This window comes from Bombus fervidus, chromosome 4 (genome assembly GCF_041682495.2).
Source record: "Bombus fervidus isolate BK054 chromosome 4, iyBomFerv1, whole genome shotgun sequence".
Taxonomy (NCBI): Eukaryota; Metazoa; Arthropoda; class Insecta; order Hymenoptera; family Apidae; genus Bombus; species Bombus fervidus.
In genome coordinates, this window is record NC_091520.1 from 435,309 (window position 1) to 459,481 (window position 24,173).

The 24,173-nt window shown below is 36.6% G+C and overlaps 1 protein-coding gene and 1 non-coding gene across 4 annotated transcripts in view; one reads left to right on the top strand and one right to left on the bottom strand.

Moving 5' to 3' along the window:
• The window catches only part of LOC139986873 (CCR4-NOT transcription complex subunit 6-like), a 66,518-nt gene extending 42,574 nt beyond the window's left edge, over nucleotides 1-23,944 (top strand). The window contains exon 4 of one of the 3 annotated variants that reach the window (XM_072002572.1): nucleotides 23,822-23,942. In XM_072002572.1, the coding sequence (XP_071858673.1) occupies nucleotides 23,822-23,907 (86 nt within the window). In that variant the 3' untranslated portion in view covers nucleotides 23,908-23,942. The other 2 variants (XM_072002574.1, XM_072002573.1) reach the window with 2 other exon arrangements.
• Nucleotides 9,901-9,974, bottom strand: Trnan-guu (transfer RNA asparagine (anticodon GUU)). The gene has a single exon. It is a non-coding gene; the product is annotated as a tRNA-Asn (tRNA).
• Nucleotides 23,945-24,173: the final 229 nt, after the last annotated feature.

The window sequence follows — 24,173 nt, forward strand, 5'->3', positions numbered from 1 at the left end:
ACTAATAAAAATCTTCTTCTCTTATGATACATTTGTTAAATAGAAATTAAGTCGTGATGATGGAGAAAGCGATATAGAAAATTTAATTGGGTTAAGGATCAAGTATGTACATAATCGAAGATGAATAAGAATAAAACAAATATTACTATCCTTCGTGTATATACAATTGAAATTACTCGAAACCCACTATGTATCTTTACATATGTATTTCGAATGCCACAATTCCTTTAACCGAGTAAGTAATCCATCTCACAGAGTATAACTAATGTATAAGAAAGCTATAAGAATAATCCGCCGGATTCGATAGTGAAATCTCATCCGTATCTCGCATGCCAATTCTCTTTGTGCGATTATTTAGAAGAGGAATTGAGAGACACGAAAGTGATACCGGCTTGCTGATTTTCTTTCATCCATCTGTTCGTGCAAATGGTTTTTTCGCGAACGATTGGAAGCTACTTCTACTTCTGGCCGATTTGTAATGGATATGACGAGGGAAAAAAGTGATGTTGGTGTGGGCGGATAGAAATTTCGCCAAGAGGGAAAAATAAAATTCTAGTTCTTCCTGGTTCGGACGGTACGCGCGGCCGGTCAACACCTAAGGGTTGTAAGTTATGGCGACGTTTTGACACGAATGAGCCGACCTTCGGCCTGCGTAACGGTTCATGTCTTAACAGGCAAAGGCATCTGCAAGTGTAGAGAATTTTTAAGAGATACTTTTCAAAGTTGTTTTGCGTTATTCAAAGGACGCATTTGTCTCATCTGGCGAGACAAGGGAGTTGGAGCGCGCCCTGTCACAGGGCCTGAACATGTAGGAATGAGGCTGGGACGACGTGAAACAGCAGCAACGGCAACGCAACAACAACGACAACGTCGAACGAGCGTGTCTCGTGTGCAAATGGCAAGGCATTTCGTGCATCCTTGGATAATATGCGGCGCAATGCCAAATGCCAGCACGTCCGCATCGCAGCCAGCCTTCCAATATGCATGTGTGCAACCTGCGCTCCGCACGCGCATCCTGCGTCTATATGCGTGCACTTGCAACTCGTAAAAACGGCTTGCACATATTGATGGCGAAGCTGCTTTCTCGAGATGTTTTTTCGACGATATTCCCCTTCGTGATCAAAACAACAGGCCTCTTCTTTATTCCAGCGATCTCGTCGATCGGACAAAGCGTGGAATTTATCAAATCGCCGAATATTTACGGTAGCCGAGGAAACTGCTCGTCGAACACCTGTAGAAGCGTTTCGTGAATATGTTACGTGTATTGTGCGAAATTTTTTGAAAATTCATCGGCCTAACCAGACGGATTATCGTTTTTATATTCGCCAACTTTGGGGTCCATGTGAAAATGTACATCAAATTTTCAAGATATTTGGCGCAACGGTATACTTCGCTGAGGTCGAACCAAGTACTTAGGCAGTCGAACGAGCCTCTGAGAAGTTAATTCGACCAACTCCGTACCTTGTCGAGTTCGTGAGTTTCGTTATTCGAATACCTAAATGATTCATAATTAGCATCGAACTGTTTAAAAAAAAAAAAAAAAAAGAAAAAGAAAAGTTGGTTGTTCGCGAGAAAATGAAACAGTTGCAATTGTTACTTTTCAATTTATGCAGTTAATTAATTCGACTTCTGAGCAGCTCGATTATCCATTGTTTTAATAAGCTTTAATATTCAACGAGGCCATAACACCTAGTGTGCGTTTAAAATGATTAATAAATATTTTGTAGCTTCTGTATACATTTTCATATTGGTTTCGAAATTTGTTAATATAATTAAGACAGCCGTGTCTCGTTACGATGCAAATGAAATTTGAAACTGTTTTATATAACGCATAGAATATATTTTCTATGGTAAATGTTTAATTAAATACTTAGGTGGCTGCAAAATATTTGCCGGCTCCTGCTTCAGCTATCAATAGTATATTGTTGTGTTTTTTTTTTTTTTTTTAAATAAATTACGACAAGCTTCTATAACAATCTTACGTAACAACCACAGACAATCTGCTTGGACAATACATAAATTATGATTTTCCTGTTTATTTTATGCCAACGTCCAAAGTGAGAAGATGTACGCGATTAAAAATCATACGCGTCAATTGCACAGAAAAATAACACTGTGGTACAGACCTACAAAAATATGTATGATAATGAAGCTGTCAGTGAAGAGACACGCCAACTATTATTATTTATTTTCACTCTGCAGATGTTCGCTTAAAGACCAATCGCAATTAACTGACCAAACACTTGCGGATGAGACGCGTCGTAGACTTTGAGAAACAAAAATTCCTTACAGTTAGCGTTAATCTTTAACAAGTGGAGAATGAGATGAGAAAGCGTCCTAAAATGAAATATACAACACGTAGACGTACAAAAGGATACTAGTAATATTTTATCACGTAAAACCGACAGAACTTTACATTCACCTAATACTTTTATTTCTTCCATGTAGATCCGTGGATTTGCATGTGTGTGAGCTTAGCTTTTAATCCTGTTTAATCGTATACGTATGTATATGTAGTGTGTTCCTGTACGTTGCTAGAATTAATTAAATATTTCTATACGTAGTTGTAATTAAAGGATTAAGATCGACCCGAATAGCTGTACAAGCATACGGATCAACGACATCTTAACTTTGGCGATTGATATTTTGGTGCTTTCATCCTTCTCCCCCTCTCTTTCTCTTTTCGTTATCATCTTTTTCGGATTATACAAACGTAGATTCGTCTTGCTAGCTTTAACTGGGCATAACTTTCACGTTACGTTGATAGCGATATATATTTAACGAATATAGAGAATGATCATGCTATCCTTCTTCGCGGATGTGCTACTTGCTTTCTCCGGCAGTTAAGCTTATCTTCTCTTAAAATACCTAACTCTCGGCAGATGACCACTTGACACGAGAAGGATCGTTCACATAAGCTCGATAGCGTCGAAAACGAATGACCATCGGCCGTTACGAAGTGCTTAGTCAGCTACTCGAGGAAGCACCTGCACGTAATGTCCGATGTCGCAGCATAGATGTTCGTAGGTAGTTGACTTCGTCTGGAAAATTCGGAATACTCGATTTCACGGACGACGGGTCGCGCGGTATAGCCCGATCGCTGCTTTCGTCCGGTTAAAATCGAAGAATATCAGCTTTTTTCTGTCTTCCGGCCACTGCACGTGATTGTTATTTCTGCTGTTCGCTTTTTACGTTCCAAGGTCTGCTACAGATCTTGCTCAACTCTAATATTTTCCTCTACATAGATATAAGCAGAGAGGTATTATTTTTTACGGAGAGATGCGTCGAGAAACCCGATTTTTCGATTCGCCGATCTCGGATCAAGAACCTTGTGCGATCTGGAATCTATCGAGACTCGAAGTGCTTTTTTTTTTTTTTTCTCGTAAGTATCCGTCTCGTAGGAATTTCAATCTTAATAAATTTCGTTTGTAAAATTAAGAAATCTTTTACTTATTATTTTTCTCTATACAAACGATCGTGATCGTCTGATGAAATTTATACAGTTCTGGTATGTATACACGTTGAACTTGCATCATATACAGTACAATTATAGCACAATTACGGTAAGATATAGTACGATTAAACTAAATTAATATGATACGGTGTATGTTCAGAACTAAAAGTCGGTGGTAACTTACGATATCGTGATTGGTGGTACGAATTAATATCCCTGAGAGAATAAAGAAGATTTTCACGGTGCTTTTTTTATGATTTACACGTGTCTGCGTTTCAACCTTGGGAAGAGCAAATCTAACTTTGTATTACGGAAATGTTACAACAATTAAGAAAATGATATACAGGATACTGTTACACTGATTGCACTTATTTGGCACTCATTTTTTGTTATAAGACAGCAGCGTGTCAGTTTAATATATGCGATTCTAAGGCTCGTGAGAATAACTTGCTTATAAAGCAAGAGATTTTCTTACGTTAAATAAATCATATCACCTCGGTATTCTCTGTTCGTATAAAATATCATTTACCTGAGTTTCGAGTATCTCATGCCTATTCTTTACTCGTTTGAATCGGTGAGTTTTGTTACACTTACGGTAAGAGAGCACAAAGTGTTTGTACAATTGAACTGCGGAAATAGAAAGAGAAATATCTTCTATACTCTTCGATACGTATATCGAAATATAAAAAGAAATATAAAGTTAGAAAAGATATTTCCATACCACCGCATTTATCATAGCGTACGTATTAATAAAACTAAACAGAGTTTACACAGAATGTACATAAAAAGATATTGGTGAAATTATTTGATAACTTGTAACGCGATAAAGTTGATACAAAGATACAATATCTTGTGGAAAGTATTCGTAATTATTCATATAGCGTCTATTGCTAATTAATGTTTATATATAGGTAATACTTCATGAGCTTCCCTTTCCCGCAAAAATATCCGCAATCTATCGAGCATGGTTAATATTAAATTTAACTTGGCATTTTTTGCATTTTTTCAAAATGTCTGTAAGATACTCTTTTGACATTTATACGACGTGACATTTAACATTTATACGCTGTTAACTGGTTTCTGTGTATACTTATCGCCGAGTTATACACTTACGTATATTTCGATATATTTATTAAATTTAAAAAAATGTTTAATAGTCTTTTTTTTAACAATTAAAATTAAAATTAAAGTAATATCTAATAAAACGAATATAGAAAATATTTCCCTTTTTATTTCTAGAATAAACCGACTCTTTCGTCTCTCGTTCTATCGCAATCATCGATCGTCTGATAAAAACTATCGTAATCAATGTTTGCTCTGATTACAAGAAATCTATCGGAAAAATAGTAGAAAATTCGGTTTCACAGGGTAGTTTTTGCTTCGTTAAAATAGCAGCGAAGCTCAGTGCACAGCCGAATTCTCGAAATTTCGTCACTTGATTATAATTCTGCGTAGCGTGCACGTATTTGTGCAGATCAAAGGTTTCGGAACGCCTCATAATTTTCTAAACTACGCCGTTTCATAGCAGCGGCTAGGTGGTACGTTGGAGTTCGCATTTATAAGCCTGTCATTTAAACATTCCTGCTACTTCGTATGAGATATCTTCCGCTAGAATGCCCAATGATTATCAAACGCGCGTAATGCTGGATATTGGTAAGCGAGATAGCGTGGAAACTGATTTGCTTAAAAGTTGTATTAATCTCTGAAAACGCGATTCGAATTGAATTCATTTTAAACAGCGATATACAGAAAGACGCGTTCTCTCCGTATAAAACAGATTTCGGTTTGTATTCATTCGAATGGGATATAATGTATTTTTAATCACAATTACCCGAACGATTCACTATTATATCTTCCTGTCGTGATTTCTTCTCGCCTGCGTAATTTCGATAATATTATCCACGTTGGCGAATCTTAATCATGCGTGGATCTTCGATAAATTTCGACGAACGTTCGCTATAAATCGTGCGAAAATCGTTTAAAGTTCCATATTATTCCCAGTATCTCCTACGTAATTTCGCTAACGTTTACAACCTGCTTTTCATTATTTTCCATTAATTACTGAACTTTACCGAACACCTGTGAAGAAATAACGAGAGCACGTAACAAAGAAACGCAAGGAGCCGATGAAACGTGAAATAGTAAAAACTTTGACTCAAACTTATCCGAACTCTCGTAAAAAATTAGTTTTGCAAGTTTACAATCAAGCAGAAGGATGAAAACAACTTTTAATTCCAATGAAACGAAGGGAACCTACGGAATAGCTTTTCACGCATTATGCAGCGTTCTTCGTACAACACAGCTCTTACTATGTGGCACGATTCGTGAACACACGACCATACTTAAGAACATGAATCTACAAATTAAAATAAGCAAGAAAACATCCTACGAACATATAACCCACGTAACTTAGCTTTCGTGTTATGAATCATTAAAGAAAATGGTCACAGTGTGCGTCTTATGCCTGGACCGCGTTACCCCGCGTCTTAGCGTTGTCCGCATATAGAGCCGAAGCATCTTTCGATCACACGTGAAGTTTGCAATCAGTTTTTACTTTTCCACTTTTATAAAACAGCAGTCAACTGGCGATGATAAGATTCTGATTGTCTAAAATTCTACGTGATCGATATTCACGTCGATCGATATTCCTAAGGGTTAGACAGGTGTCAAGACACGTTCGTACTATTACCGATACTAATAAATCTGACAGTGGTATTAGTGATACTAATTACAACAGCGAGATTAGGATCTAAAACAATTAACTTTAAAGCCCATGGGTAAGTCTTTTAGCATCTATTATTTTCTTTTACTATGCAATCGATGCTAAAGCATTCAGTGTCGTGTGTCAAGACACGAAGCAGACACTTTCAACATGATCTTTAATCATCCATAAGGGAGGAAACTAAACTAGGACACACGTTCATACGATGTTTTATACTTCGTTCGCGAGACGAATCTGCCCATATTCTCATCTTGCTACGATGTTTACTAAAATCGAAAGTTTATTTTGTTATATTCTTTCGCATCTTGTGTGCATTACGATTTCTTACGACGTCTCTTCGTACAAGATTCATATTAACCGGTATACCAATTGCACTTGTTGACGCATTAGGCACAGGGCCAAACCAGCCGCACATATTAAATTAACAGACTTGGCGTATTCCAATTGTATATTTTCTTATGGCGCAAGAAGGATGGTGAGACGGTTGCTTCTTTCGTTGCCAGTTTAACGAGCTGCTGTAAGTGCTCGTGGCTAAATGGATGAGTATGAGAAAAGCAGTTTTATCGAATCATAAACGCCATCGCTATAGTATTTCTAGCGCGGAGGATTTTTCAGAAGCTAATGGACTGAAGCGCGAAATCGTGGTACTTCGATCGCGTACGTATACGCGAACAGGTGCCTCGCGCAGTTATCCATCGTTCGCCGAGAGCAGCTACGATTCTCTGGCTGTTCTTTAACCAGGCATTCAATCTTTGATACGAGCGCTAGAAAGTTTATCGGGCGGTGCCGTCTTACGACACTTGGCATTAATTGCTTTTATCATTAGTCTCGAAGCGACGTTGAATTATGTAACAACTCGGCGCCAAACGTATTTCCACGATCGGACGTTTGTTTATTCAAATCCCGTAATCGTGCGTTGCGTGGCAAAAATTCTTCGCTTTTCTGAAATTGCGAAATAACTCGATTTTCCCGATGGGAGCATTTAGCGCTGCTGTTACTCGAAGATCGGTAGTACACCGAACAGTATGCATAGCTAACTTCGCTGCACTCTTCAATCTTTCATACAGGCTGGTCCTTACCGAGACGAGTAAAATACGTGTAATACACATAGGCCGTAAAATCAGCCCTTTCGATGTAAGATTAACTTTTATTTTTCGTTAGAGTTCGATATCGCGAGCTGACTTCCCCGCGTCACGTTCAATCATTTTCGTTCGAAAATTTACGAATGTAATAGAAACCGCAATATTTTTGAACGATACTACAACAAATCACCGTGTATGTTAAACGTTTAATATCAACATTTCACTGTTAAATGTGTATTACGTGGCGTTCAAATGTTTGCTCTAGGTACATAGATAAATGTTGCATAAATTCTCACTAGTTAATGATTAGTGAATTGATCGTAGGTTGTTACGTGAACAGGAATGTGTTAATACATTACCGTGCAGGATCAGCAGCGTATGCACATTTATTGCGTCAATTAAAAACTAATGTCTTATTGCACTCTGATGAAATATCTCTAATTCAACGTGATTAATTTCTTGGAAAATATTTTTTTTCGTGTAATTTTGCAAGATACATAACATTCACGTTTTCAATAAACTAGCACTTTTTATTCCGTGTGTTTGCAATGTTTGCATCGTTCTATATTTTCTCGAAATTTCATTTTATTATTAAACCAATGTTGTATTTTCGTATCACGAAAAAAAAGAAAGCACTATTTTTGTATTATTGAAATTTCCAGGAAATTCAAAATATTGGTCGGAAGCTGTGTTTATTTTGTAACGTGTTGCGTTGTTATTATACATCTATTCAACAATTTCTATTTGTTAATAAAAGGTAAATATGACTAAAGTAACTACTGTATTTGTGTTTAGAATATATTTAAAGCGTAAAATTTTGCAGCTTGAAAGTTGAGAAATTTATATCAAACTACGTGTCATTTCTTAACCATTGCTTTATGTTAAATACTATTTTACGTCTCACCAGGTGACAATTGCATTTCTCGGAACTAAAATTACAATGTCATACTTAAAAAGTGCATAGAAAATATAAACCCGGCAAAAGGTAAACTGTGATTCTTGCGTTGTTAGTACCGAACTACAATTTCTTTTAGTCACCTAAAATACCAACGACGATATGTAAGAAATGCCAATGTTATCGAATTCTCTTCATTTTTCTTTATTCGCCTGTGCGATCAATTTATTCACGAAAGAATAGCAAAAAGTAGCAACATTTTCCAAGCTTTCGTGTTTTCTTTGAAAAAGGAAATTGCAACACATCGGAACACAAGCTTCAGGTTAGAATATTTTACCCGTAATTCTGCTTGTTCTTCTTGGTGCATTCGCCAATGCCAAGGTTGTAGGACAAACAAACGGAGCGTATACGCAAATCCGAGCACGTACATCTTCTGTTTGCATATGCGCGGCCTCTTCGACCTCACAGACTGGCATGCTTCGGCGCTTCGCATCGGTTTTATGGCTTGCAGTTTGCCCGGAAATCGTCCTTACTCTACCACCATTTTGCTAGGACATGCACGATTTTCGACGGACACCAACGATTTCTCGCGAAATTCTCCTCGGGGAAAAAAAGGAGGGGAAAAAGAAAAAAGGCAAAGGCAATGCCACTCTATTATGCCGGCTGCATTGTCCAACGTATCCTTGCATGAGACGTGACAGCGTAAAACGACTTGTCGTTGTTCTAAGCGAGTTTTTACACTTCACATTCCTGGAAAAGGAAATTTACGTCCATCTTGATGCTGCTTTCGGAAGAAAAAATAAACTCCAGATTTTTTTGAACGAGCGTCTTGCGTTTCCCAGGAATTCAAACGCTCGCCGTATTCTTACGCGCGACATTCGTATAAAAATCATTCAGCAGGGAGAAACGAGATGATTTTAATAAACATTTTATTACAGGGTCAGATACATAGGCTGAGGGGGAACATTACATTTCATCTTTCCCGAAAGTTTTATTTTCAGCTATGTAAATTGATAAGAGGGAAATATATGTGATAAGAGTTTGCGATATGGTAAACGTATATCGAGAGCTGCTTTTTTTTTTTTTTTTTTTTTTATGAAAAGAAATATATTGCCACCCTTGCAATTTTGTGACAGAAATCACGAAATTCTTTTGTATATAATCTTCCGTTTTTATTTTATTCCACATCGAATACAATTATCTTTTATTTATTTATGATTTTATATTCTACACAACTTACCTCTTTCATTTCGTCTCTAATTTTGTCGTAACATTTATGATATCGCTCTTTTGCTTATCAAAGATATTCGGAAAGGCTCAAACTTCAAATTAAACTAATAAATTTGGTTTATTTATTTAATTAATTGATCTAAATCCTCGATCTGAAACGTAGAAATCTATTTTATTGCAATTGAAATAAAAAATTTCTCTCTAAACACGCATTAGATATTAATTGAAGGAGTTTAACCTTTAACATAAACGTCGAATCAGTGCAACATTGAAGCTAAAAGATTAATCAATTAGTGTATATTTACGATACCTACTGTTATCGAAAACGATATGAAAATTTCAAACATATTGTCAGGAACGACGAATGCTGTATATTAAATTCCCAGATATCATCGAAATTGGTCGATTTATATAAAAATGTTCTTATTAAAATAACGAATAAACAAATGAAGAGGTGGATTGTTCTTATGTTTATGAAATTGTTGTATGTATAAATAATTGAGAAAACAAAATAAACCGCCCCCGGGTGGGCTCGAACCACCAACCTTTCGGTTAACAGCCGAACGCGCTAGCCGATTGCGCCACGGAGGCTGTTGCGAGAAACGTATTTCGTAAAGAACATGTTTATGCTATTCCATATGCCGTTTTATCGATGTTTGGTAACGAATATGTGTAACCGTTAAATATTTGGTTTATTTTGTAACATTTGCTACAGTATCTTCTTATGTTTATCTATTATGCGCCTAAGTATACTTTTCAGTTATACGGAAATTCTCATTTGTTTTGTAGTAGCAAAGTAGCTGCTAAATTGGAACGATCTTAGATGCCGTAATACGTCTATGAAACGTGCATAGACGGTGTACGGTAAATTGGATCGATGGTGCGAGAAACCTGATGGGAAAATCTGGTTTTTATAATTATTAAATCAACGCGTAGATTGATAGCTCCAAGGAAACGACCTTTCTCGTAGAGAAATTTCAGAAACTATTCAAAGAGATTCGATTGTGACGAACAATTGGATGGAAAAAGAAAAACGAAAACGCAAATTATGCGAAATTAGCGGAAATAATATGCCGTAGCGGATGCGATACATGTACTTACGAAACAATATTCTTTCCGCTGATAGTATAGGAAGCTGGTGTTGCAACCGACATCCATAAGATCCAATCTCGTAAGGACTATCCTAACTGTTAAATATCAAAGATTAGAAAAAACAATCCCACCAGCGGAAAACACATTTACCAGAGGATGAAATTTACCAGGATTACGATATCGTTCCGTGGAACGACAAAAAATAAAAAAAGAGACAAAGAAAAAAAGAATAGAGAAAGAGGGATATTCTTGCAGAAGGAGAAAGAAGTTTCGTTTCAATGCTTCCGGTGGTTTTTCGCGTTATTATCATGCTTTAAGAAAGGATGAAATAATTTTACTCAGAAGGCAAGTTGCTAGCGAATTGCGAAGCGAGAAAACGGATATTGCGCTTTCGCTCTTAACTACAAGTCACCCTTCAGTGACGTAAGTCTGAGTTTTTATTTTATTACGACCATCTATTGGGAAATTTAGGAGTCTCGGTACTCAAGAGCTATTTTATAGAAATTTAATAAACAAATATATATATTACAGAACGGTACAATTATATTAGATTAAGAATAACTGTTATTGAATAGTGAATAATATTAATATTGAATAATTAAGAATAATTGTTATTGGTGATAATCGGTAAGTTGGAAAATTAAAAATATTGATAATAATTTGAGAGACTATATGTCTGTGATCTGAATACTGAAGATCGAAGTCTGAAATCTGCAGACCGAGTGTCTGTACTCGAGGGTTAAATACGTACTAAATATATATGTATTTGGAATTGAGGAATTTACCTTCCAGCAAGACACTGTTAGGTTAAATTCGGTAGTCTGTAATACTGATTGTTCCGTCATACGTATTCGTTCGTCTCAAAACGAACTGGCTACGGGTCTAACTTATATACTTTTTAAAAAGAAATATTCAACCGCTAAATTATTGTTGCGATTAAAATGTAAGACAGATCAATGGAAATTAACGTGATAGAATTGCTTGCTTATATGTGTGTGCTTTAGAAATTATGTAGAACGTTAAAAGCGCAGGGGAGTGATAGTGAAGTGACACTTTAACCAGACTTATCATTATCGTACAAAAAGTTATCAATGCTTACAAACGGTAAACAAATCCTTATCTTTCTTGGAGCCAAAGCGGGCGTTTTATATTACGCTGTTTAGTAAGAACTGAAAATAGAACCGCAATAGCAACATTTACTCGTGTCTTATATAATCGGACGTCTGATTATCACGATTACTATTACTCATAAAACGTGTTTGTATTTTTGAAGCAGCACACTTTTCCCCGATACATTACCACAGTACATAAGGTAAACCGATTCTCAAAAAGATTTTCTCTTTTTTGTTCTTTTTGTAGCCTAATAAATTCCGTCATGAAACGTTAACAGCCACTGTCCACGATACTCACGAATTCTTCTCAGTTGAAACGTTATTAATTGGAATTAGCATGTACTTGGTATTCTCTGTCTAAGCTTAATCATTTTCCAGTGTCATCGAAAATGTCTGATAATTTGAATGGTCGTATAGCGTCGTTCAATCTTCTCACCGGTGAGACAGGACAAAGTAGGGTAGGGTAGGGATTGAGTGAAAAAAATAAGAGAAATTTAAAGCATTCATTCCGCAATCCATTAACGATGTATCTGTACAGGCACGTACATGCCATCGAATACTCGGCGTACAGACAAGGCCTATGCTGGCACGACGCCGCATTTCCAAAAGGACGGTATTTACAGGATGATTTCGAGGCACGTGCCAGTACGTAGTAGCGACCATCGATACCTACGTTTGGCATTTTCAAAGGAGTTATTCAACGAGGTATGCTCTAGTCTGCCCGCGAAACCATCTGAATAGAATGCCAAATCTCCTATTCCCCTTGCATACTATGCCTCGTTCCCTCTCTGTCTTTGGTCATTTCTCGTCTCCCTGCCATTACCCTCTTCGTTCTCCTTTCTGTCTCTCATCTCCTCCTATATATGTAGATATTTTTAACGTACATTTTTCTATTAAAATTTATACATCAAGAGTTATTTGTCAAGTTGATTATTTCTATAGAATAAAAAATGAAAAATATCGATGAAATTATACTATTATTATATTTATTTGCGTTCCGTGGCTTCTAGCTCCGGATAGCTTCCGGTTATATTTTCATTTACAATATCTTACATTATCTTATCTTATATACTATTTTCAGCACGAAACCTATCACCATTATAATCTCATTAAATTAGAATTAAAAGCAAAAGTGAACTTAACATAGACTTTAACTTCAGCTCATCTTGAACTTAAGCAGTGAAATTATGTAAGATAAGCATCTTACTCTCTACATTTTGGTCTGCGAACGGCTCATCTATATATATATTTTATTATTATGTTATATACGTAAACATAAAGTCTCATATACCTATATATTCCCACTTCTCTACCTCTCTGATCTCTTTCCTACCTAACGCCGCGAAATTATCTTGTCGTTGGTTTTCTTGCCTCTCTCTGTTAGCCTTGTTAATATACAAATATGTATATTAACTTATATTTATTTATCTATCTATTCATCTATCCCATCCTTTTTCTACCTGTTCCATCTCTATCCTACCTAGCGCCAGCTAATTATTTTGTCTTTGATCTTTCTGCCCCTCTACATTTCTGCCTGTGGATTGATTAATCGAAGACCGAAGTTCAAAGCCGTTTGCCATTTACGTAATCTCGGCTGCACTTACCGGATGTAGCCATGTAGCACGTTTAACGATCTACATCGATCGCTTTCTTGATGGTGCAGCGACACGCAAGAACGCGAAACGGAATGAGGTTGTTTGACTAAGTGTCGGGATTTACCGATTGCCAGATAATAGCACGTCGACTGAGCGATAAGAACGGCTAGGCGAGTGTCTTGTAAAAAGGCACGGAGTCGTTTGCAAGGACAAGATCTTCTTTATTCAATCGTTACATGTTTGGATCATCATCTTTGTCATACGTTTATATTATCTTTACCATAGATCAGTGAAGAATCGATGCCGAAGCTATGAAAGCGGTATATTACTTTGAGAATATTTTATATTCATAAAGAAAGGAAAGCGATATGATAACAATCCCAATAGCTACGAGGTATTGGCCGATAAAGGTACTTTGAAACGACACGAGTTGATTTTGGCCTAAATTGAATCTGCAATGACGTGGTAAATATAACGTATATTATGCATACAAAAATAAAATTGTAAAACTACTCGAACGATTCTTCACGTTATGAGTTTTCTACGTGTAAGACCTTAGGTTTGCTAATTTGCTATGTATACGACATTATATTCGTCCTAATCGATTATTATTAGTTTATCAATAACACGAACGATATTTATTATCACCTTTGTTCCTCTGCTTTATTTTACGTTTAATTACGTAAAAATACGTATAATTGCGCTTTTTTTTCATGTAATATTTTATTCCATTGTTGTATTGATTATTGTCTTGGTATCAACATCAAACTAACATAGATAAATAATTCTGTCGCAATGCAGTTACATTCACGTGAAATTACTGCTGGCAGAGTGGCACGGTTCGAAGGTTCACTTATTGTTTGTTGCTTACAGGAATAATCCATTAAAATATACAAATAATACAATTATACATATTTACAAATAAAAATAAGCGTTACAACTGAAAAAGAAAAAACTGCATTAAAGTGCTGTATAATGACTTCTTGATAGTAGAAGAAGTCTTCTATTCAGAGAATATATCAATTGCGGAAAGTACGTTATTAATATTAATGGCCATGCGGTTTATGCCGGTGCGGTAAGCAAATTCAGTGTTGCGCGGTTGAGCGTAGAAAATTTTATGTTGCCGCAGATTTGTCATGGGAACATTAATTTCCTAAGTCTCTGTAATATCAGCAGTTTATGAGATCGTTAAACACTTTACGTACAAATAAGATGTCACGAAGCTTTTGCCTTTCGATGTTGCGAGGCCAAGATCAGACAGAATTAGTTGATAGTCTCAACTAATGATAGGGATCATCGCGATGTCTCGCAGCTAGATGTAAGAATCTATGTTGCACTCTTTCAAGCGTAATAATATGGGTGTTGAAACAAGGAGTGCAGACTATCGACCCATACTACGATATTAACCTCCGTTAAGGCACAGTAGAGCAGTATTACAGTAATTGTGCTATGAAAAAATCTATAGTAGCGGAAAATAATGCGCTTGTACTGCTCAGGAAAAGTTAAATTCGAGAAGAAAATAGTGCCTAGATCCCTTATTGAGTTAGCAGAGCTTTGAACTAGATCGTCTAGAGAGTAATCGAAAACAGTGCTGCCATATCCTCTGACTAAATCTTACCATACAACGTTTATCTGTATCGAGGGATGATCTTTTCGTTGTACATCAATTTTCCAGACTGTGTAGATTTCGCTGGATTGGTAGAGCGTAGGATGGACAATATGAAAGATCTTAAACTAAATCGATGAATTAGGAAGTAATGGAAAACGATGTTGCATATCCTCTGACTAAATCTCGTGATTTACAGCATTTATCTGTGTTGAGGGATGATCTATTGTACACTAGTGTTTCAGTGTATGTAGTTATAGGATGGATCGTCGATACTATGAAAGATCTTTAAATGACCAGCATGGAGGAGGTATTTGCAAGAGAGGAGGGCCTCAGACGTATCATTCGTGAATAAATTAAATAGAAACGGGGCTAGATGGGATTCTGATTAAACAACGGAGAAACGAAAGTGAGTAAAAGTTTCAATTTAACGGTGTATTTATGAGCCGGTATGTAGATCGACGTGGTACGTCCCATCGATGTCTTTCCATAACATTAAATAAATGTTAAGGAGTGATAAAGCACTGCGCCAGCGAACACAAAGCACGCAAGGGAAGAACTCTCAGTCCATAAAGTGCAAGCCCGATATGGAAAGGCAGCGCGATGCGTTAAACTGTCTGCGAGTTTTCGATTTACGACGTGACGGGATCGAAGTTTATACAAGTACTGGCTTTAAGAGACCATCGCTTTTCCGCGGCCGGCTCTTTTTATTCGATCCCCTCTACGTTAGATCTTATTTGCATAAGTGGGTAGAATAATGCCGATAAACGGTTGGTACAGGACCCCTATGTGTGGCTCTGACTATATAGGTTGAGGGTTAGCGAAGCCAGTGTTCTTAGTGTTTTTAAAAACACGAACAGCGAAGCTCGCGTACAGGAAAACAGAATGGAAAACACGGAAGGTATACTGTTTCAATGAAAACGGTCTGCTGGCAGACGTTTTATGGGAGTAGTGGGATCCTTTGTTAGAGAATCCCACCGATAATTTATTCCTCGTGGTCGCAGCTTTTAGAGAAATTTCTAATGCTACGAATGAATCGGTGGAAACCGCATTGTCAGGACTGTCGAGTAAATTGCTACGAACGCAACTGTCAATTACATCGAAGGCTTTTTGGCGACGCTGGTTATCTCTCCTTCCCCACGAAACCTGTTATTTGCGAACATTTTATAGCGTCGAAGAATTCGACGATGGACGTAAGTTAAGACGAACGGTTTCCAGAAAGAAGGAACGTTTCCCTTAGGTAAAATAGTACGTTGATAGCGTATAAATCTTCGTTTAATCGGGTATAATCAAAGCGTTTTAACTTTAACCCACGAAGCAACGTTTTATTTCCTATTGTTTTCGATCAGTTTGCGTGATCGAATTCTATTTTTAATATTGCGAATATGAAAGGGAATTTCAAAGATTCGCTTAGTATCTTTTTCACTTTTATCTCTTCCACTTAAATTCTACAATTTTGTGAAATTTAAACATACTGAAGTATTCGTAACGTAATGATAAATATAGAGATACTACGGGAATATGTTCATTTTCATATGCTTATAGACATAACCGAAGAATTGGGAACCAGATAGAAATTCGTTTCATCTGCCAAATACAGTGAAATCCGCTTGCTATCATCACTTTGGAACTTGCAATTTCTGATAAGAATAACTGGCTGATAGTCTATTGAACTGAATTTATTACAAACGATTATGTCAAATCATTGTTATGATTTATATTTACCAAACGAAACGAGTTGATTTTTGTCGAGGTAATTACTTCAAGAAAAACTCTACATCTTTACTTTTATCCGAACAAAGATTCAGTCAGATATCTGGGCATAATTCCTAACAGAAGAATGACATGGAAACGAGACATCGTAGATAAATCCAAGCAACTTAAATTAAAATTTAAAAACTTCCACTGGCTCATTGGCAGACGTTCCAACTTGAGCGTGCAGAGTAAAATAATGCTGTACAAAGCCATATTAAAACCTGTTTGGACCTATGGGATCCAACTATGGGGAACACCGAGTAATTCCAACATAGAAATTCTTCGACGATGGTGACTCTCTTCTTGTTCTAGTTAATTAAATATGCGATATTATATATAGGATATACAGCATAAAAATATTAAAAATACATTATACCATACTTTTTATTAATTTATATTCTGGATAATATATTACATTATCCTGTATCGTATGGTATTCGTTAAAACATTCCAAACACATTGGGGGTGATTTTGGGCACTTTGAAAAATAATTATAGACTCCGTCATCGCTACTCTCCTCGCTTTCAAATATATTTTCACGCTGTTCATTTTCTGGAGGAAAAAATCACCGATGTACGTCTCACAAGTATGCTTCTCGACTAAATGAAAGATCCGAGATATCTGCCGTGAGATCCCTCGGAATACTCTAGCTGGATAGCTTATCGCTTCCTCCATTTCAGTAATAAATAACCTTTTCTTTATAATGAATCGAAGGCGATAAACAATGAATCGAAGGCGATAAACAATGAATCGAAGGCGATAAACGATGAATTCCTGTTTGTCGCTCTATTTACGTTCTGCGTAGCGGCGGTCAGATTTGGACCCCGCAGGAAACTTGGCCGAATCACGCTGGGCGACGAACATGTTAATAGATGCACCTTGGTATGTTACCAATGAAACAATAGTAATAACAATAAAGAAGAAATATCCAAATTCAGTAATAGATATAACATAAGAATTAACAACCACCAAAACCCACTAGTTACTCGATTACTTGACACGACGACGGATCAGATCCGCAGGTTAAAAAGACATTACCCTCTAGACTTATTCACGTTATAATACCACGCCAGAATAATTTACTTATAATTCTTAATGAGAATTGATTGTAAACTACTTCCAAATAAAAAAAAAATCTTTACTTTTGTATATCCGCGACCTGGAGACCGCTGTTACGAAGAGAATAGAATTTAGTAAACAAAAGAATTCTAAGGAGAAGCGTATATTATTGTGCCCTCGAATATAATTTTGTTTTGGGTTACAAGGTCTAGAAACAAAAGAACTATAAGTAGATTTCTATTGCTGTTTCTTGTAGCCTTCAGCTAGAGCTACAAGATTAATTTTTTGGTAATGTCCTTTGCTATAAATATATGAACATGCTCCTATCATGGTCTTCTTCTATTGTATTGTAACACTGTAAGAGCGAGGATCTGGATCAGCACATACTATACATGAATTTATACTTATATAGTTATACTTATACTTATCTCAATATATTTTTCTTTTACAAATTCATCCACTCGTTTTTCTATCAATCAACCTCAACAATTTTGTCTGTAATTAAATCTACAGTGAAATCATAAGCATAATGTATATTATGCATAGAAAGATAAGATTATAAAACTATTTTACTTTACTCTACGTGTAAGACCGATTTACTAATTTTCTATTTATAATTCGTCAATAATACAAACAATATTCATTATCAGTTTCATTTCTCTATTTTACCTGACATTTTATCTGCTAGTATATTTACAACAAATTGGCAAAACATTACACACACACACACATATATACATATATGCTATAAATTATTTTTGAAAACAACATAAAATTTATTTGAAGAACTTATCCAGTGTTGTCTTTCGTTTGTTTGAAATTATTAGTTTCCGAATGTGATTCTCATAGTCGTAATGCTTTTCATTTCGATCGAATTCTTATTTCTTATCGTTTGTTCCCAAGTGTAATTATCACGACTGATTACGATAACAATAGCCCATTGATAACATTATCTACAATTGTAATAACCATATACCATGTATATATATATACTATAAAGTGTGCTCCGTATCTCTATTAAATATTTTTGCTCGTTATATGGATTCTGTCGATGTGTACGGCCTTAAATTTCCCCCAAATACGCCAACATTCGCAATCTCGTGATAAACTCGCACTCGGATCTTAATGGCTTAAACATATTTCTACGCGAAACAAACACTTTTACGAGAAACCTTGCTCGAAACTGTTTTCTTCGAGTAACCAATTTTCCGAGACTGTCTGCGTTGCGATAAGCGAAGAATAAATTTATTGTCAGCCATGAGTACTCTGTATAAAACAGAGAGAGAGAGAGAGAGAGAGAGAGAGAGAGAGAGAGAGAGAGAGAGAGAGAGAAAATACAGCCAAATAAGCACTTTCACCGTGTAGCAATAGGTCGGCCGCTTAATTACCAAATTCTTACGATTAAAGATTATTTTGTGCGCTAGGACCGTAGCGTGAGATGAAAGAGTGACACGGAAGTCTGTCATTCACGCCAACACCTCCCTGTAATACAACGTAATACAGTAACTTGCGTCAACTGGAGGCGCCAGACCTGTATCCAACAAGTTAAGCACGGCGACACCGCACCGTCAGGTATTTCACTTCGTAGTCACTGTGCCGAGTATAGTTTTCTCATCCTCATTATGTATTCTCCTGATGGCCGTTTAAACCCCCGCATTTCATGGCTGCGAGGGAAAACTTTGTGCGCCCGAGCCACCGGAAAGTTCAATGAAATTAACTCTGCTTTGCATACACTTAATAGCCCGTATCGCGCTACCGCGATCTACGAACGCACCGTAAGGTCCCGAGCGCACTCTCAACTTCACCCCTTCGATCCCATCCCTCTGTCTCTTCCGCTCTTTTCCTCTCTCTCCCTCCCCCCTCTCACTCTCTCTCTCTCTCTCTTCGCTGTCTCTCTCGCTTCGGTTTCTCCGCTACGATTTTCCGCGCGAACGGTTCTCGCCGAGAACAACGAATTTCCTTCCTGATGGCACGTGTGAGCGTTGTCGAGACCAGATCTATCGTCTCTACTTCATCCTGCGCCTGCCTTGACAACTTGATTAAACTCCTCTTCCTTCCCAACTTCCTATCGTTTTAATTGATTCGTTTTACTCCCGTAGCCTGCACGAAACGTCGAATTCTTCGATTACCGCCACTTTATAAACGCCGTTAGGAATTTCCACTGTACACAGTGGCTAAACCTGAAATTGCTGTCGTATGTATTAGGTTGTCCGAAAAGTGTCTTTCTTCTACAGACACGTGTTTTACAACGACGCATCTTTATACAAACATGAAACCTAATCTGTCGAACGTTCTGATTTTTATTTTGATAGATCTTTATTTTGATGGGCTCGAAATAAGAGAATCGAAAATGATGAGAGAAAGAGCTAACAAATTGTCGAATACTCGTGAACCTGACTGGTGAATGACGTTACGATTTCACTATGAATAAAATGAAATTCTTCGCACACGCAAGTTATTACTGTATCCTCCGAATGAAACATATTTAGCATATGTATTTGTTTATCTATAACGAATCTCTTCTCTCCAAAAAGATCGTGGATGAGCAGTTGATGGATGTTTTAAATATACATATTTGTTGTATCAAGGATTTAAATTTTTAGTTAAATCACGAGAGTCTGTGACGGCAAAAAATTGTTTGAACAAGTCTCTGATAAATAGAAGATTAAAAAGCGCTGCTATGGACGATTTTTCATGGAATATAATGTGTCAAGGCTCATTCTCTATTAATATTACGTACTTACCTGTTAATTCATTTTTAAAGTTTAGGAATGAACAGAATGAAAATGCCTAACGAATGATCTATTTTAATTTTCAATTTAATTTATTACTTCAGCCGAGATATTGTCTGTGGCCGTATTACTGCCCAACGTTTTAACAATGTTTACCATCAAGTGTTAAAATGAATTAATAGGTAAGATTAAAATTAATAGGTAAGGTAAAAAAGAAGTTACTGTTTGTAACGAGCAAAAAATTAAACTAAATAAATTAAACAACTGCTGGAACTAGATTTCTCTTCTAGTTTTCTCCCAAAATCTTCTGTTTAAGTTTATTTAGCCTGGAAAAGTTGTAGCTCAACGATCCAAGAAAATAATGTGCGATTCGTACTTCGATCTGCAACGTAACTTGTATAATGTTTAGTTTTACAAGTTATCTCGATAAATAAATAAATGTATGCGCGTTTAATGGAATTTTTAATGCATTCTTCCTGAAGACGAAGCTTTCAACGTAATCACGTTTTTGATTTTCATGTTACTATGAGCCATGGAGTCTCTTTTATCCCACTCGTAGCACAAGTTACGGTTCGCCGTAGCGAAGTGTATGCAAAGAAAGTTTTCGAAATTTGCATCTGCGTGAAGTTTGAAAAAAGGAAAAAGTTTAAAAAAAGTTTGTAATTACAACCACTTAGAAACGCATTGCTTGTTCGCTTCTTTCGCGTATCCGTTATACAAATTTATGGTACTTCCCTTGAGAGCGAACTCTTATATAACAAGTTTCGACTATTATACAACGTCGCGAGACTATTAGCCTGCAAACATGTATGGTGGAAATTGCTGTAGGTGCGATTAATAACCCATAAGAGGCGAATAAAACAGAACTACATTTACCAACCGGTTTTCCATTCTTTTCTTCCTCGATATATATCCTATTCGTGGCTTTGAGATTTACGTAACCGACGACGAATCCGCTTCTGTAAAGTTTGAACTTTCTACGGGAACGTGTGCACGAACCTCGAATAATTTCCACGTAATTATACGACGAAACGTAACAATGGCGACTTAAAAATTTTAATCGCCTGTCCTAATTATTTACTATTCCCGGCATAAAATCCGCGTTTTCACAATACTTAACACTAGAACTACCGATAGCTAACACGAAGCTATTTCTATCAAAAACCAGTGAAAATGACTGGTCTTTAAAAAATACCTAATAATAGAATATTTTTATATTTATTGATTTATTACTTTCTTACAGAAGCAATTCCATGTTATGTAGTACATTTTTGGTATTATTAATCCATCTGGGACCATCATCCCTAAACGAGGGTTGATACATTTATAAATCCAGATATTTTCAGTTATTTTTACTGGTGTAGTATTTCTAGCGTTAGCATCTAGCGATCTAGCGATCGATCCGAAATTTTCCTGATAACTGATATCGTCATATCGAATGATACGTGGTAAAAATTTTAAAAACGCGTGGCAAGTTGTACAAAACGGAGAAACTGATTACTTGGAGTTCGATAAACAGATTGCAGCATCCTTTTACACCTTGACAAGTACCCGTTATTTTGGCTGGTATTGGTATAAGTAGCCTTCATACAAAATTATTTTCAGTTTTTTTTCCTTTTTTTTTTTTTTATTTGCGTTTATTTTACAATCAATTCTCGTTAGAGGATTTTAAGTAAATTTGTCTGACGTGGTACTATGATATGATTAATAGTTGTTTATAGTATGCTTGATTCTACTTGAATCTAATGCTCAGGTCTAAGGTGTAATGTTTTTTTAGCCTGCGGAACTGTTTCGACGTGTCGAGTAGTTGAGTAATCAGAAGGTTTTGGTGGTTGTTAACTCCTGTGCTATGTCACATATTGTTGAATTTGGAAATTTTCAGTTTGAATACATAAAAAACAAAATAAAATTCATTATATTATTCTTTTAGTTATTGTTGAAAAAGTCATTACATCGTTGCATTACATCATTTGAATCATGTTTAGTATTAGGTCGTCCGAAAAGTTTCTTTCGTTTTATAAGGAAATAATGGACGCACATTTTTCGTTTTTTATTATTTTATCGAACTACGTATGATCCATTTTGTTCTATCGAAATAAAGATCACAACGTCCGACAAATTTGGTTTCATGTTTGTATAAAGATGCGTCGTTGTAAAACACGTGTCTATAAAAGAAAGACACTTTTTGGACAACCTAATATCTTGGTACTTGAACGTATGAAAAGTATTTCACGCTAATTCATAGTAAACGCATACAGTATGTCCGTTTGAAATGTACACTCGTGACTATTTTTGTATCAAAAATACAAAGGAATGTTCCATCTGAAATTTGTTGGACTTCACGAGGGGAACTTAATAAGATACTTTGATTCTTTTACATTCGAACGTAAAGAGATTTCAATGCCAGTGTAACGTTAAATATTAAACTGCACATTTTTTTTATACACCACTCGATGCATTTTTTAATTCCTTAAAAAAAAAAAAAAAATGTATTAAGCTACTTGGGTCGAAAAATGCTTAGTTTAGAAAGATTTCAACTTTAATCTTTGTAAAACTTATCGTATGAAAGACAAGGAAAATATAGACGCGTGTGAAAGCACTGTCGTCGACAGATTTTCATTTGACTCGATCGAACCGCTTATTGCGAAGCTGGATTCGGACTAGCGATCATCTCAGATCACATCGAGTCAGCCACCGGTCCAGAGATTTTCATTTGACTCGACTGATCCGCTTACCGTGAATGCTCACATCGCACCTGTCTGACTTGACGCGATGATCGTTAGTATTAATCGTCTCTGAATGCTCTCGTTCGATTATATAATCGCCAATGTGAATCCAGCCTGAATGCTCTCATTGGACCACGTATAAGCAATTTTCACCTATGCCTGACTCGACGCGATCATCGCTGCTGTTAATCGTTGCCGAATGCTTTCATTGGATTACGTTTAAGCAATTTTCACCGGTGTCCGACTAAACGTAATCTGATTGTACTGTGATCGTGAGTGTGAATCGTGGCTGAACGCTCTCATTGGACCAGGTGTAAGCGATTTTCACCTGTGCCTGACTTAACGTGACGATCGCTGGTGTTAATCGTCGCTGAATGCTCTCAATCGATTACGTGCAAGCAATTTTCGCCGGTGCCTGACTCGTCGTGATCTGACCGTACCGTGATCGCTAACGCGAGTCGTCTCTCAATGTTCTCGTTGAGTTACGTGTAAGCGATTTTCGCCGGTGCCTGACTTGACGTGATCGCTATTGTGAATCGCCCGTTACTCGCGAGATACATAATTTCAACGCGCTCGATCTAACTTCCTCTTTTTCTTGTTGCAGGTAAGTCACTAGCGCTTAGCTTCGAGAAACGCTACCACGCTCGTTTCTTCTGGTTCGAGGATTCCGTAATCACGAGCAGATGAGCGTGCAATAGCTACCGAGCAGTTTAACGACCCCGTGTGCTCGTGTCTCGGTGTTAATGGGTCTGTATCCTTAGAGCCTGTCATTTCTTGCCTTGGAGGACTCGTCGTCGCCCAGGTCTGTACCCTATTTCGATCGATAATCGCACGGTGCGTTTCTTAAAATTTATCTACTCGCTAGGCCATTTTGCCGGAGACAATTGTACGTGATTCTAGTTACGTACGTAAACAGGTGCTTGAAATAAAAATACAAAGAAAACCTTAGCCAGTGATAAGCGAAAAAAGTTGAATTCGAAACAATTCTTTGTTATATTTACAATTTTATTATTAATTATCAATTTAAAGTCTTTTATTAATTCTATTAATTCTAATTAATTCTATTATTAATTACCAGTCAAAGCCAAAGGACGTACCCCGATAAGATAGACG